Source organism: Ammospiza caudacuta, chromosome 9 (assembly GCF_027887145.1).
Source record: "Ammospiza caudacuta isolate bAmmCau1 chromosome 9, bAmmCau1.pri, whole genome shotgun sequence".
Taxonomy (NCBI): Eukaryota; Metazoa; Chordata; class Aves; order Passeriformes; family Passerellidae; genus Ammospiza; species Ammospiza caudacuta.
In genome coordinates this window covers 23,266,003-23,283,155 of record NC_080601.1, presented here as the reverse complement: position 1 = coordinate 23,283,155, position 17,153 = coordinate 23,266,003, and the positions used below count along the sequence as shown (strand labels likewise).

General features: G+C 41.2%; 1 protein-coding gene across 3 annotated transcripts in view; it reads left to right on the top strand.

Moving 5' to 3' along the window:
- The window catches only part of EXOC6 (exocyst complex component 6), an 87,349-nt gene extending 70,802 nt beyond the window's left edge, over positions 1–16,547 (top strand). For 2 of the 3 annotated variants that reach the window (XM_058810091.1, XM_058810090.1), the window contains exons 21-22: positions 14,480–14,592; positions 15,425–16,547. In XM_058810091.1, coding sequence (XP_058666074.1) covers positions 14,480–14,592; positions 15,425–15,557 — 246 coding nt within the window. In that variant the 3' untranslated portion in view covers positions 15,558–16,547. Of the gene's footprint in view, positions 1–14,479; positions 14,597–15,424 lie in introns of those variants that run through there. The other variant, XM_058810089.1, reaches the window with a different exon arrangement.
- The last annotated feature ends 606 nt before the right edge of the window (positions 16,548–17,153 follow it).

Here is a 17,153-nt window from a genome sequence, read left to right as displayed (position 1 = left end):
GAGAGAAGGCACTAAATAAACTTTGTCTGGAGAAGGTTTTATTCTTTTGCTGAAGGACCTGTTGGTTGGAAAGTTTCAGAAGGTTCACTTCCAGATAATTTCTCAATTAACAAATATCTTCCTTCAATTAGAAGCTGATCTGTGTGCCTGTTATGTTTGCAAAATCCTGCTTACACTTTGAATCACTGACATGCATTCTATTCAGTGGAAGTTATTAAATGAAATGAAGATTCTCTTTAGTTATTCTTTAGCAGTTTTGCTCTCATCCGGTCCTTGCCTTTGTCATGTAATAAATTATGTACGTGCAAGGAAGAAAGATTTGGGTGCACAACTTTCCAAAGTTTGTGAATACATTATATCAAGCTGTTGTCTTCCTGCTGACAGCCAGTTGCTGCAAGATCTCCACTTTTGTGTCTGGGCCCTTCTGTAGCCCTGAATTATGGATGGAGTTCAGTTTTGGAGCCCCATCTCCCCAGTACTTCCTCTGAATTCTGTGAGCAATATGTGGTTCCTATGAGTAATGAAGAAACATTGTTAATTGAGCAAGACAAGAGAAGAAAATTATTAGTTTCCTTCAAGTTACATGTTATTTGAATTCTCTTAATGTTTCTAAGTCCTGCTCTCCCATTGGGGAGCCACAGAACTGGCAGCTGTGTTAGTGTATTAGGTAATTTCTGCCCCAAAATCTTACATTCTCCAGCCTTATATAAACTGGAGGTACCACTGGTATGTAGTATGTACTGAGCAGCCCTACTAACCCTTTAACCCTACAGATTTGCCTTCAGTATTTTTTTCAGTTGCATCAATCAACATACTTAGGTTTCATTCCTTTTCTAAATTATCTGTCAATCACATGCAGCAGACAGAATACCCCATTTTTTTCCTTTTGCTAGTTTCTTCTGTGAAAAAGAAAGTCCATCTCATCTTTGTGAGTCACTGTGGTGAAAATATAAAATCCAGTAAAGTCAAAGGAGTGTTTTACATCAGGAAAACAAGACTTTTTCTCAAGCTTCAGAACAATAACAACACAATGAAGGAATTGCATGGACATAGTAAGGCAGTGACTTGAATTGGTGAAATGTAGTTAATGAATGTTTATTCATTTGGATCATAGTATCTTAAGAAAAAAGATCGTATGTTCAAAAGTGTTTATATAGGGTGTACCATAATGAGACACTGATTTGCAATTGGCTGTCTTAGAACTGCAGAAATACAAATTAAAAAGTATTACTCTGTCTAGCTAAACTGCCTTCAGTCAGTCAGTGAAATTTGGGAGATGAAGTTATTACAAAGATACCAATAGCTGGCAAAAGAATCATTGAATTTCATCCTGGTTTGTTATAACTGGTTTCTGAATGAAGTGCACTAGTTGTACTGTAAGCAGTATGACTGAACCAGCATGTTCTCAGGCACAGCTTGTCATATATGTTACCATTTATGGCTCTTATGGGTGTGTCAGGTTTGGAGAAATTTATACTTTCACAAATTGTGCTATTTTAAAGAAGAGTGGAATAACAAAGTTCACATGGAAGGTTCACATATAGATTGTGTCCTCCTTGCAGAGGACTTTATCTAGAGCATTAGTAGCAAAGGAACAGTGCAACTTAAAGACCCTGCAGTTACAGAAAGTGTGAATAAAGAGTGAATAATAACAGAAATGCAGAAATAAATCAAAATATGAGTAGATGGAAGCACTAAATGATGGGGAAAAAACTTAAAAATATGGGATGAGGTGATAAAAAGATTAAAAGTCAATTTGTGTCTGTAAATGTACTTTGTTATTCTTACCTTTCTCTTTCTATGTTTATAATTTTTCATGGTTTATGCTGAGACCCAGTAAGAACGTCTGTTTTTAAACAGTAGAAATTTGAAGAGATGTTTTTACCCAAAAAAAGAAAGGACTTTCAGTACACAGTTAATGATATTTAAAGTCCCTAAAACCATGGGCTTGCCTTATTCCCAGGAGCACTCAAGCTTTCCCAGTTTTAGTAGTGTGCCTCCAGGAAATCATTCAGAAGGACACATAATTAGCCCACACTTTCCAGAGTGCAAAGTGTAACTTGATGCAGTTAAACCAGAAGACAGTTTTTATCTTTTGATCCTGTGTCAAATGTGTCAGTTGAGTAGCTTACCTGAGATCTGTAAGACAACATAGGCCATCAGATATTTTCCCATAGAAAGGAACATGCAGTAGGACACACACAAACTCACAATTTTAAAACTTATTTATTAAACGTTTAAAACTTACTTATTTTCAAAGTAACAGAAAAAGTGGCCATTGTAAGTGGCACAACCCAATGCATTGAGATTCTGTTTCTTTTTGCCAGTCTGAAGTTTAAAGAAATATGTTTGCCCTTGCTTAGGATGTATGAAAAGGAGAGAAGTGGCTCTTTCACTTTAGGCAGCAACAAGATACTGAGTCTCCTGGAAGGGTGAATGTGATACTGTCATTCCAGTGCACATCCAAATGATAGTTCTGGGAGTGGTAAAATGCTCAGTATAGTGTCTACATCTTGCATCCATTAACATGCAGAGTAGTTGAGAGAGTTCACAGTGAAATGGAATAATGTTGAATAACTCTTAGACAGAAATGCCCTGGTAACTGGGTGGGATGGTGGGGGTGGTTTGTGTGTGTCAGGATGAGGTGGCTGCCGGGGGGACCTGTGTAACTGATATAGAAAGGCACAAGCTGAAAACTCAAGTGACACTGTAAAACGGCCCTCATAGCTTAATTAAATAAAACCAATAATGCGATTTAAACTTCTTTGAGTTAAAATTACTTTAATAAGGGTGTTAATTACTAGAGGATTAACACTGCTTACATGTGATAATAGATCTGGTCAGTCAATAAAGGGTGAGAATAATGTTCGTTTAAGAAGCCAAAAGAATCTAGCACAGGATTACTCCCTAGAAAGGGATAACATTTCAAAGTGGCAAGTAAAATCAGGGGAAGATGTTTTCAAATTGCAGGAGGCATTAGAGGCTGAATTTTGCCATCATTACTCAGCAGAAGTTCCATGTGTACTGGGATCTGTTGGAGCTAAAATATTAAGAGTAATTATTGCAAATTACATATAAAATAATTTATAATTATTTGGTCTTCCAGGGAAATCATAAGAAATCATTTTTTAGATAAAACATTTAAAGAAAATACTGTCCATAGGATTGAGGAGAAAATGCATAACCTAAAGGGGAAAAAAAGCATTTTCTAAAGAGAATAATTTCTTGAAGGTGTATTTCTTAGAAAAGAAATTGTATTGGATTATTGCCTTTAAGCAAAATGGGGTTTTCCCCTAATGTGTTTGCAAACCACAGCCCGAGGAGAAGATTTTTTGCAAAAACCCAATTTAGAAAAGGAAATTTCGAGGTATCCAGGTTGCAGCTTGCTGGACTTGGAAGCCTTTGTTAAACCAAGTTATCTAGACAAGTTAGCAAGACAAAACCAGGATTTTATATGGGCTATAGTATTTGCTAAAGTGTTTTGAGAGTCATTTGATAGATATAAATAGGGAAGTAAATGTTTTCTTGTAGCTGAAGAGGAAAGTGAAGATTGTCCATGAAAGAATACGAGAATTTTTTCCTAGTGATTTTGGCTTTCCTTTTAACTCGTCTGTATTTGCATTCCTGAGCTACTGACTGCTGAATTCCTTGTCCAGAGGTTCTCAGGTCTAGCATAGCTTTCCCTAAGGGATGTAACTTCATCTGCTATAAGGGGTGGTTATGCAGCCATACCCTGAGTGAACTTCTTTGGAAGAAATAACTATCTGTTTACAGTAAACTTACGATGGCCACATCTCTAAGTATCTGTGCCTTATGGATTGCACTAGATTTTTGTTTCTGGATGCAAACAAAATTATGCTGGTTTGTGGCCTGTTATGTCTTGAATTTCAGTGGCTTTTCACGTATTCTAGCTCAGCACCCAAGATCAGCTGAGATGCTTTATTGAGCAGTTGCTGTATTTGTATCTGCTTTCTGAAGAAGCATTTCAAACAGACACTTTGTATATAAAATTATAAGTGTTTTAATGGCTGCCTAAGACAGGAATCTAGCACACTGTGGCTGTAATTTTTTACTTTAGATGTGCAGCTTTTGAGAAATGCACAGATGCTAAAAGAAACTAAACCAAAAGAAAGTTGTTAATTAAAAAATAATTACTCTGTTGTGTTGAACCAAACTATTTCCCCTTACCTGCTGTAGAACCTCAGGTTATCTCAGTGGAAGTGATGTGATTCATAGTACACACTGTAGATCATGGACTTCTGTGGAGATTTAAGTGCTGCAGATTCAAGAGGGCTCATAAACCTTGTAGACCTGTTGTATATCCTCCTGTTAAGTTGAATCAATCTCTGTAGCAGTGTAATTTCAGCATATTTCATGGATGTAGTTTTCTCTGGTGTTTTTTCCAAGTCAGAATATGACAAGAAATGGCTGGAAAGTTGGGAGAGGGAAATGCCCTGTTCACTGAATCCCTAGTTCCCAGCAGTGCCTGCACTGGTGGTGTCCTGGGTCTGTTCTTGAGCTGCAGCTTCACACAAAGAGCTGAAGTCTTCTCTTCCTCTGTAAGCACAAAGCTGATGCCATGGAGCTGTGCCATGCTCACTTGCCTTCCCATAGGCATCAGTTTGCATTTGCATGCCAGGGCTGTGTATCTAAAGCTCCTTCCTTTAATTCTAGAAGTAACTGGACTGAAGTTTAAACTTGGAGATGCATACTTGGGCAGACCTCTGCAGATGATTAGTTCTAGGGTACAGCAGCCTGTCTAGATTAGGTTAGTGGGTATACAAGGACAGTTTTGGAGTCATTAGAACCAGCATTTGTCAGATAATGACTTCCTGTGGTATGGTGTATATGCACACTTGTAAGACTGTAGGCATCTGGAGTTACTCTTATGGATAGTGCTAAATGTTAAATGTGGCAGATGGGACAAGAGTGTTCAATTCCGGAACACAGTATGGAAGTGGAAGTGAGTGTGTTTTGTATTTGAATTTTATTCTAGTTACACCAAATTAAATTAATTTTAATTAGATCCACCTCTAAACCAGAGAAGGTAGTTAAATTTTAACTTTAGATTTTTAACTTTTTGACAACATTTTTATAGTGAATCATCTCAGATGGATTTTTATGGGAAGGATTGAGACAAATGGTACAGTTTTAATCCCTGAGAAGTTTACTTTAGGACAGTGTTCCTCATCATATGCTATTTATGGCATTATTTCATAGACAAGTGAATAGTTTAAAGCAAACCTGTTGTGAGTCTAGTGCCTATAGAAAATTAAAGATCAAATAAACTAAACTATAAAATTTCTTTTTAGTAGATGTCAATATTTAAGTACTACTGGCAAACCTGTGTTTGGAAAAACAACCAGACGCCAAGCGGAAATGCCAGCTGAGATTTACCTCTGCTGTATTAAATCCTTCATAATTTGAACAGTTGAAATTGTCTTTTCAAAGTCTTGTCCAGGTGAGAGGCAGATGGCCTGTTTGGGGGGGCTGCACTTGTCACCCCTGTGTGCTGTTTGAATGTGTACACCTCTGCATCAGGAGCTCAAAACCAGAAAAAATGGTGAATGACCTGACCATTGCATAATACACAATTTTTAATCCACACAGATTTTGCCATTGACATAGTTTTATGCTTTGTCTGAAGGGACTTTGTGTACGGACTAACACGCTTGACAGGAGCAATTTGGCCGGAGCCTGTGCCCTCTGGAGCCTGACTGTCTGCCAGGCTCCTGCTTTTCAAACTCTTCTCTGCTTCTAGACTCAAAAAATGGTTCTTTTGCTACTAGTCCAGCTTATTCTTTAATGATGAAGAACACCACACTACATAATAAACATTTTCACTGTAATTAAACAAATCTTCTTTGAAGAGGTATTACTTGTTGCTGTACTGCGTGTTTCATAGGGCCTAGCTGTTTATATTTGTCTCAGAAACTATTTTTCTGTGTCTTCTGATGTTATATCTTGGGCTGCTTGAAGTTTTAATGGGATTTGTAAAAATTATATGTTGTGAGTGTTTTTCTGGTTGTGGTAACAGCAACAAGCTTGTTCACGTGGCTTCAGCAGCAAGTATTCTATTTTATAGGCAGGCCTAAGTTCATTTGAAGTGCCAAAGAATAAAAAAAAAATCATGAATGTAACAAGACCAGGCATTTCTTAAAACATAACTCACGATCCAGATTTTAGGAAAGAATTCTGTCCCTTGCAAGGATTTTTTCTTATAAAAGTATATGAACACAAATAACTTCTGTTTTCTCCTAGCATAGCAACAAATCCCAATGGTTCATCTGTCATAACATTATACATTGTACATTTATGAATGTGTTGAAGATTGTATCCCAACATTCAAGATAGTGACAGATACAATTTCACCTATAAATTTGAAACAGATGGTAGCATTTAAATACAAAATTATTTCATTCTTGTGAACATTTCAACGTCCCAAATTTGGACACAATTTCTAAATGTATGGTGCTTAAAAGAAAAAGGCAGGTTTTAATGCAGTGGCTTAAAAACTGAAAGACACTGCCTTTCTAACACAGACTATCCTTCCTTTGAAAATCCAGGGCTCAGTTTTCAAAGCATTGTCTAGGAATTTAGCGTGCGACCCCCATTGACACTAATGGGAATTGCATAGCTAAGTCCCCATAACATCACTTTGAAAATCCATTTGTTGTACCAATTCAGAAAAATGACATAAACTACGGGGAGACATTCACAGATCAAGAGAGCAATGTACACTTTGAAATACAAGACCAATTTGTGTTATTCCAGTTATGTGATCAGTAGAAGGGATTCTGAAATTCACCACGTTCACAAAATAAGTCACCAGGTCTAAATAAAACAAAATATTTTGGCAAGTGGCAGGCAGACTTGCTAACCAGGCTAACAAGATGTTTGTCAGCAGTAATGAACACCTACTGATTAAGTGATAATTGTGTTTGGTTGGTATGGTGTTATTCTACAGTTAGCAAACTCTTTTTTTCTTTCAAGCTGGACTTAGGTATCTACATTTTAAGTAGTTCTGTTGTTCCTTTGCAACAAGAAATGTTCAGAGTAAACAAGACTTGTCTTTGTCCAGTTTTGATTCTGATCCTGGTCCTTTATGTTTTGTTTTCCAATTTAGTAAGTGTTCTCATGGAGCTTTAATTAACAGGAACATAACTTGGTGAAAAATGAAGGTGTTATCTTCATGGTCTTGCAGATGGTTTTTGTTGGAAATAAACATGTGTAACATATGTTCATGTATACTTGTGCACAAAACCTAAGCAAAGATTAAAACAGTGTTGTTGTTGTTGTGTAGCTGTGTTACTGCAGTGCCTATGAGTCCCAGTCATGGACCATGGCCCCATTATGCAGGGCAGAATATAAATAAGTGTTTTAACAAAAGAAAGACAGTGCTGCCTCAGAGTTCCCAAAGCAATGAGATTATAGCTCCACTGAAAGGTTAACGTTATGTCAGAGATTATGAAACAGCAACAGTTCTGGTTGACAGGCTTCCTTTTGGGTCCTGAAACCCATTTGTCCTTAAAACAAGGCAGGGTGGGTTGGTACAGTGTGAGCTCCTTGGAGTAGGAAATGTTTTGGACTGGAACATTTGTGAGTGGCTTTTGAGAGTTTACTATGTTTAAAATTTAAAAGTCGCCTTCATGTTTGGTGCTTTGCTTGCTCCAAAGCCCAATAAAAGTATAAATAATTGAAATATTAATGTGTTTGCTCTGTCTTATGGGCCGAAATGATACATAGCTAGCAATAGTCTTTTTTTTCCCTAGGCCAAAAGCCATGCATCCTCAAGGAAAAAATTGTAACATTACTTCTGTGTTTTTTCGTAAGAAAAGATTGGGTGTAGCTTGCAGTTGTATATGCCTGGCACTATTCATTTCCCAGAAGAGTTCACTGTATTCTAGGCTTTGGTTTTTTTTTAATTAAAGAGGTCAAAATCCATTATATCAAAATTTCAAAGAATTTGCCAATTAGCTGTAGTCTGTGATGCCCAGCAGGTGGCTTTTATACTATTAAAGGGAGATTGTTTCCATCTCTGATCAAAGCGAAAGCAAAACAAAAGAAAATATAGAATATTTTGCTGTACGCAGTGCAAACCACATGCTGTGTAAATTATGTGAAAACTGTACATGAGAGACTGTTCAGTCATCCCACTTCAAGAAAAGGTTCTGTATATTTTCACACTGATCCTTGCGAGGATTTCAGTGGTAATGTCTAAGTCTGTTTAGATTACTGATTAGCTGAGAAGGTTAGACAGCTTGCTATTTCCTAAAATGAAGACTTTAGCATTTTCCTTATTTAAAAGTAAAAGTAAAAACGCACAATTAAGTAGATAATGAATTTACTAGAAGTGAAATTAGACAAAGCTGAGCGTGCTGGAATGTTTAGGATGCAAAAAATTTCCAATTTGCACTTTTGAATGAATCTAAACTTCCCTTATTTTTGCCTACTTAAAAGAATGTTTGTGACCTTTTGACCCTTTTGTTATCCCTTACTCAGAAAGGCCTTTATTCTGTAAGACTTAGGTATAAAAAAATAAAAAGAGCATTAATGGCGTAACAGTCCTTTCTGATCACCCTGTGTAAGATGTTTATGCAAAGTGTCAATAGAAGCAATTGGCCTAACAGTGTGACAACCTGCTTTGCTTGGAAATGGGCTAATCTCCTGTTTGGGTTATCCAGAGGTCAGGTAAGGATTTCTTTTTTCGCACTCCCCGTAGCGCACGGGTACATAACCTGCAAACACTACAGGGCAGAAATCAGAAGCAATCGAGCCTAAGGATGCCACAAAGCATTTTTAGTTAATCCTGACCTGTTTGCTTTTCCTGATTTTTTTTTCTTCTGCTTTCTTTTAGTTTTTCCGTTCTTGGTCCCATCCCCGAGAATCTGAGTGTATAACACACAATGATAACAGGGACTCTACCAATTTCATTATCTGCTTCACTGTGTGGTTTTTTCTTCTTCTTCTTTTTTTTTTTTTTTTTTTCCCCAAACAGGCATCATCCCGCTCGTTTTTGAAGTTCACGTGGAAACCTACTTTAAATCTCAGTTTTTGAGAGCTGCCCCCTTTGCCCTGTCACAGCAGGCTGGAACTCAATAAGAGCTCAGGCAAGCGTAGCGGGCCGGGCAATGGGCCTTGGCGGGCTGCACGCTGTGAGCTCCTGCCTCTCTGAATCAGCTTCTGTGTGTTTTTATAACTGCCTTTTTTTTCCCTGTTAATTATGCCCCAAGGCTGTGGAAAGACAGCATTTATCTGTTTCAACAGACTAAGCAGCAAGTGTTCTGACATGTTTATCAGGCAAATTGTACCTGACAAAAGGTAATTACACATGCAATCAAGTCCAGAAGTAACTGGGTGATTAGGGGTTAATAAACTGTTTAGCATAAGAAATACTGTGAGCAAGGAGAGTGGGCCAGAACTGACATAACTGACAGTGATATATTAAAAGAATTACTTTTCATTGGATGGAATATTTGACTTTACTGAAAGGTAAGTAGGAAATTAAGTGTACAACTCAGTTTTATCTCCAGCTCCTGAATCACTGGTGCCATTTGTACAACCAAAGCTATTTGCTGATGCTCATGCTGCTTCAGAAGAGATTGCAACTTGCACCATTCCATCTTGCATTAAGCTACCTTTATAATTTACAATTAGGATTTTTGTAGTATAACCAGCACAGGGTGTAATGGACACTGCCCCCATTTCCATCTGCAAAGCTCATGTCTCCTCCTTCTGTCTGTTGCTGTGCTCACTCTGTGCATAGCTATTTCCCAAAGTTGCATTCTCTTCCAAGATTATTCCTGACAGTTGCCCAAAAGTAAAAAGGAAAGGGCATCTGTATGATATCTGAGGATGTGACAAGAGGCTCAGATGTCATTGAAAGGGCCGGATGGTCGATTCCAGCAGTTCCCAGTGCACAAAATTCTCACGTAATTACAAGATGGCCTAAATACAGGACTATGGCTGAGCTGCTCTGAACTTTAGGTAATACAATGCAAAGCTTTAGTGAGCAATGATAAAGAGTAATTTCTATTCAAACACGGCCATATCACCTAGATACTGGGAAAACGCTAGAGAACTAACTTTGAGGAATAGGTGCAAGTGCCCTATTTGAAATCAGAATTCTGTCCCTAAAAGTTTAAGATCTTTCTCTCATAGCATCAGTATTATAATGTTTTGTCTTAACTGATCCTGTTAGCTAACAAGGTCTTACAGTAGGAGTAACCAAACCTTTTAACCAAAACATAGTTTAGTATCTTTTGAAATAAGTCTTCCAATTAAAAATAGCAGTGTTACCTGTGTAATGTCAGAAATTACTATAAACTTTTACGTAAATACACATAAACACCTTTTCTTTTCCTAGTGATGTTTATTTCTACAAAGACACCTAATGTTTATACATAAAAGGCATCTAGAAAATACCTACACATGAAGGGAAAATTACAGAATCAAAGCAATGTAGAGTATAATTCAAAATAAAAGTGCAGTACAGCAACCAGAGGCTTAAGTTACCTATAATGTTAGAAGTATATATGTGACTAATAATGTAATGGTTTGGGAAAGCAACACTGTTGCACGTACAGTAGAAGAAAAGTGCTGCTCTCTGATCATCAGCCCTGATGGTTCCAAGATGCTGGATGAAGGTTCCCCTTATATCACCTTTAGAAAAAGCAAAATCTTCTAAATAAGGTGGAAGTGTGAACTGTATCTTGTAAATGTAAGTAAGTGGACAATACATAGGATGTTCTTGGCGGTGTACAGGAAAGGCTGAAGCTTGTTCTTTTTTTTTCCCTTGTTCCTTTTTTTTTCCACAATGACTCAGACACACATCTCTGCAAATTGTTCCTAGTCAGAAGGGAATAATTGCTACTAGAAAAGCATATTCTTCTTCATTATAAAATACTTGGGTATAGTATTGCCTGTCTGAGCTTATTCTTATTTTTCATGGTTATTATGGGATGAAGAGCACAGCAGTGCCATTGTTCTTGGGTAGCAGAGTACATATATTTAGTTTATTTGGTGCTTCACAGTGTTTTTGCTGCATGATAAGCTGGTTCTGACTAAACACCCTTGGGTGGCTCCTTATGTGGGGCTGAGACTGCCTTTCTGTCAGGTTTTTTCCACACGTGTTAACTTAGGAAAGATGGATGTGCAAAATAAACATTTTTCGTATTGTAATTTCAAGGCAAGTTGTGCACAGTGTAACCTTAAAGAAGTTGCAGCCAGTAGCACGGGTATGATGTGATAAAACTCTCTTGCCTTTGGCTGATTTTTGAGGCTGGGAAATGCTTATTGCCAGGACCTACTGTTTGCCCATATTTGACCGTGTATGCCAGTGTGGGGCATTCCTTGTTAGACAATACATTTCATTTTCAGTTATTGTCTCAGTAATAGTGAAAGCTTTAATAAATAAAACAGTAGTAGGGAAATGTTGCTTTAACTTGGCCTTGATTTGATCCTAGATGCGGCGGTAAAAACTACTGTCACACAACCAGCATTGGGCTGTGCAACCACTGAGCCTGGCTGCCAGGGCAGATGTAAATGATAGGAATGGCCAGGACACAGATCCCAAGAGCTGCACACCAGACAGCTCTTCCCACCCCACAGCATGCAGTATTTGCTGTCCAAGCCCACTGCGTACAGGAGTGTGCCACGGTGCAGAACTGCAGCTGTGGTGGGACAAAATGCACAGTGCATAATTGTGCACAGCAGCAGTCTGGGCTCCAGCAGTGTCTGCAGCTCCCTGCCACATTTAATCCTGATCCAGGACATGATTGTCACACTACAGCCCCTGAAGAGATGCACAGAAGGAGGGAAGGGGGCTGTGACTGACTGGCATGTGTCATTTGATTGCATGTCTGGGCCTTTGAGCTACCTGCCACGTGTCATGACAGCTGCTTGAACTTAAGAGATTTATTAGCATGAGGTTGGTTGTGTGCAGCTCTTTGACCATGCATGGAGCAGGGAAGGAGCTCTGGGTACATCACCCTTGCCAATAGTGTCTCTTTAGGTGTTCATTCTTGAGGTCCAGGACTGTGTTGGAGTGCACAGAATATGCTTCATGTTCTGTGTGACATTTTTTTACCTCGTGTTAAAAAACAACAGGCTTCATGGTTTGTTTAGAGCCCTACATGCTTACTTGTGTTTGGCCAGGTGACAAATGAGGTGTAATCTTCCAGTCATTGCTATCACTGAGATTTCCCAGAGCCATGGCACAATCAGTTGAGTCAACCCTTGAAAGCATTGTATGTAACTCACTCATGCAATATTGTCAGGGAAGTTTCTTTGAACTTGTCAGCACTGTAATTGTGTCAGTCATCAATGGCTTTGGCTGCACATTGCTAGCAGGATACTTTAGGTACCTTTCACCCATATGAGCTTCAGGGTTGTTTAAGATTTACCCAGAATCCTCTATTTCAGTGGTACAATAGGGATAAGAAATGAAATCTTTCACTTCTTACTCATTGAATACAACTGCAGGAACATGGGTCCATCCTTAAGGACCATGTCCCATGTGAAGCCCATGACAAGTAGCACTGTAAGTAGCAATAAGTTATTAATCACCAGATTATATCGTTTGGGTTCCTGTCAGCTTTATCCTCACCTTGCCTTGTGCATCTGCCTGTCCTATCTTTCCACTCTTTTGGTTGTGTTTTAAATTACCTCTGTGAGGACTGGCACCTGAACTGTGTAACACAAGTGATGAGTAACATGCAGCTGAGGCTGTGAGTTTCACAACTGAGTTATCAAGCCTTCCCAAGTCTGTTTGCATGGTGAGTGAAGGCATGTTCTCAGCAACTCAATAAAATTGAGTTGTGGACACCATCTTGAGAAAGGGCATTATGGGAAATAACTGTTTGAATTTGATCTTGGTGCTTATTATGGATATCTAGTCAGCAGAGAGGTGAAATTGCCTCCTTGGGTTTTAGATCCTTTCACCTCTATGAAATAGTTAAATGTAAAATGTGAGTAGGTGTGTCAGAGGCCCGTTATAATGCCAGGAAATGTTGCTACCTAGTCCCAAAAAATTATACTACAAATAAGGAAGAAGTAATTAATTAGAAAAATATGTATTTAAATTAGACGCTATATTTGAAAGTAACATAAGAAAGTGGTTTGGAAGTGGAAAACTTTGCAAAAGAGAGGCATTGAAATTTGAATCTGGGAAGACTGTATGTATACTTTTCTGTAAATGAATTGGTTTTATGATTTTGGGCATGAGCATTGCTGGACTCTTCTGACAGTTTGTCACGCTGAGAAGTTTAAGGCAAGGTAAGGTTCTCTGGGGTGCAGCCCTCCTCTTAGTGTAGCCTGAGAAGTCAGAGGGGTGAGCACCTGCTGCACCTCTGCCTGTGGGAGCAGGGACTGCCACTGTTGTGTCCCAGCTCTAACAGCTCTGATCAGGTGTAGCAGAAACAAATGTTTGAAATGAACAGTTCTTCCTTGAAATAGCAAAATGATGTGACTTGCAGTAGTCTGTTACATTTTTTTCAAGTAGTTTTGTTACACAAAATCCTGTTCCAGCCCACCTTTCCAGCATTACTGATTGAGGGCAAGCAGGGCTCTAGGTTACACTGAGGACCCAGCTCAGCAGAGCAGCCTCGGGCCCTGCACGCTGGGGCAAAGTGTTGTTAATGGTTCCCAAGGCTTTTTTTAACAGTAGGTTTGGCTAACACGGGACAGCCTGAGAACAAGCCCTTGTTAGCCCTCAGCAGCAGGACAAGGCCAGGCCCCAGACGCAGGGGGAAGCTGGGGTGCCCCGCCATTGACGTCAATGGCAGTGGGGCCCACTGGTGCGCAGGTAGCCGTGGGAAAGGCATCCCCGAGCAGGGCTGCCTGTGCCCTGGCCCCTGGCAGCCTGGGCAGGGTGCCCAGCGGTGCCTGGCCTGCACCCTGTGATGGTGGAGGGGCAATCAGGCTTTGAGGGCCGTGAGGGTGCTGGAGGTTCAGTATCGCATCTGATTGTAAAAGCAGGCTGGTTTATTGTTGAACAGCAGCTCTCAGATCATGAGTCCAAGACATGATTTGAAACTGCAGCCAAGCGTAGTATTGTGGTTGGAGACTTTTTGTTCCTCCACTGAAGTGTTTGGGTTTGTTTGGGCCAGAAGTGTGCCCAGGGCTTGGCTCTGAGTTTCAGGGATCAGTTATAATGGAGACTGCAGCCAGGAGGTGTTTAATTCACTTTAATTGGACTACCTGAACCTCGTTTAAATTAGTGTGAGAAGCAGCAGATACTAGCATCCCTGTCTTGCTCCCCACGGTAAAGCAAGTTCCTAAATACTAAATCGTGAAGCCATCAGCATTCCCTCCTAGGGCCAAACCTGCACGGCCGCCTCCCTGCACATTGAAGGAGGTGAGAGACGTTAAAGAAAAAATGGGCAGGTGAAGGGGGGTGGTGGCTGGGCTCGGCGGGGGCTGCACCCGGCCTCTCTCCGCAGAGCCTCCCGCACTCCGTCACCCGCCTCTCCCCCCGCAGCTCCTGGACCTCTTCATGGTGTGGGACTGGTCCACCTACCTGGCGGACTACGGGCAGGCCACCTCCAAGTACCTGCGGGTCAACCCCAGCACGGCCCTCACGCTCCTGGAGAAGTAAGTGCGGGGGCCGGAGCTGCCGGCGCGGGGTTGCGGAGCGGGGCCGGGGCCGGAGCCGCCCTGCCGGGAGCGGCGGGGCCGGGCCGGGCCGCGGGAGCAGCCGGCGGCTCCCGGATTGCCTCTCGGGGCAGGGGAGACGCTGAGCTTTGGCCGTGGTGAAGCCGGTGCGGGCGTCTCGGCCGGTCTGGCGGGCGGGCAGGGAGGGCAGGGCGCGTTACCGGCAGCGCGGTACCAACCTGCTGTAAAAACCGCATCAAACAAAACACGTTGTGGTTTAAATACGCTTTCTAACATTGTTTTCTCTTCTCTCCTGCCTGCGATGAAAATGTCTTTTGCAGAGTTCACAGAGGGTATGTATCGCCTATATTGTTACAAAATACTGTTTCTGTAACTTGCCTAATTTCCCGAATTTCGTTTTTGTATTCGTTGGTACGGGAAATCAGCAATATAGATGCCCGTTATTGACGGTGAACAAAATTCACCCATTCGCTGAGTCTGAATTTACCATGGAAGCAGATGATACTAACGGGCTTTTTGACTTGCTTCTCTCCTAAGGCAATTGGTAGAATCAGGGTCCTGCTGAAGGGGTATTTGCTTAATACTTACAGGTTATTTGTGAAGTAGTATTTGTTGAAACAAACACATTCTGTGCTTCTGCATTGCAGAAGTTTAATTTAAGAACACATAGTGAACAGGTTTTGTAATCTTTCAGTTCTTATTAGCAGAAAGATCAAAAGAAGAACATTAGTAAACCAGTCTAAATACTCAGATTTTTCCTTTTCAATTTATGTTTCTGATGTGTTTGTCATTTGCTTTTTTATTTCTCTAGAATGAAGGACTCCAGCAAAAAGAACAACATTTTTGCTCAGTTCAGGAAGAATGACCGTGACAAGCAGAAGCTAATAGAGACTGTAGTAAAACAGCTTAGGAGTTTAGTGAATGGTATGTCCCAGCACACATAGGCCTCTTAAGTCGACAGTATCTCATCACACCAAGAGGTGTTTCTTATCCACTATTTCTACTAAGCAAATGGTGATACCAGTTAGGACTTTTGTTTGACCGAGAAAAGGAAAAATGCAGTAGATAGATTGTACATGTAGTCTTCAACAAACAATTCTTTGTACGTATTTTTAATGGGTCGAATACTATTTTGTATATTGTAAACAAATGGTGAAAAATGAGGTTGTACAATAAAAACCAGCACAGTCGTATTGTACATGGAAGTGCTCAGCTGTAAATATGTTATTTAAATATCTGCAGATATGGTGTCCAAAATTTTGCTCCGAGTAGGAATTATTTGAGAAATGATCCCTTAGTTGCCGTTTTCTAGTTGAATCCTAATTTAAAGTTTTTAAGCTTGAGATACTTGTGTTTCAGATGCCGCTTACTGTTTTCCTGCATTAAATGTATATTAGCCCTAAAGTGATTGGACATAATTTTGTATACCAGGTTTTGTAGTCTGGAGGTATGAAAAGGTCTTCTGATTTTTAGTACCTTTGAAAACTACCGGAGAACTAGACTTGATATCCATTTAGCATTAGGACTTACAGGCTTTGTTCTCCAAAAGAGTTTAATCTTGAGGTTGTGAATGTAAATAACCATTTGATTTCTTTATAATGTGACATGTTGTTTCGTTTTGGTTTTGTTCCTCAGGGTTACTATTTCTAACTGTACTTTTGTAAGATCTCGGGTTCTTTATCCCAGGTTGCAGTAAGGAATAGGTTTGCCGCTGTTGTTTTCGTGCCGCATCTGTTTGTTAGTTTGCGCTTTCTCCTGCCAGCCCCATCCCAGCAATTGGCATTTTGTCCCACTACCGGTCTCTTTGCACTGTCCCCTCCTGGCTATTTTAGACACTTAAGAGAATGTCTAACAAATACAAACCAAATGGAACGTGTAAAAATAATGTACATTTCGCTGTATTTTTAAGTTATTGACGGTCTAAATACAGTAATATAAACCTCACCCGTATTCCTGTTTAATTTCACACACGGGAGCACACCTCGGAGCCGGTTTCGCGGGACCTGTGCAGGTCCCGACTCACTGGTGATTTTCCCCCGGGGAAGGCGGCCGGGGGGATCCGCGCGGCCCTGACGGCGGGGTGCGGGCCGGGAGCGCTGCAGGGCCGCCCCGATGCCGCTGCAGGCCGGGGAGCCGGGGGCGGTGGGGCTGCGGAGCAGGGCTGGGGCGCTCCCTGGTCGGGGGAGCCCGGGACGGGACTCGCTACCTGGGCAGGCCGGCCCGAGGGGGCGCCGGGAGCTGCCGGCGGGGCGGAGAGGGTGCCCCGCACCAGGAGCGGCCGTCCCGCCTCCGGCTCGGGGCGCCCCGAGGGGCCGGGCGGGGGCGGGAGGGGCGCCGGCCCCCAGCCCCGGGGGCTGCCCCGAGCCCCTCGGCCGCTGTCCCCGGCCCTCCCGCGCCAATCACCGCACTTGGCCGCGCTGCTTAAATATGCAGCGGATACGTCATCTCCGAAGGTGGATCGGGCGTAAGTGGCCAATATCTATATAAATGTGGCCGAGGGGCGAACCGGCAGCAGGAGGCGAGCGGGGCCGGGCGGGCAG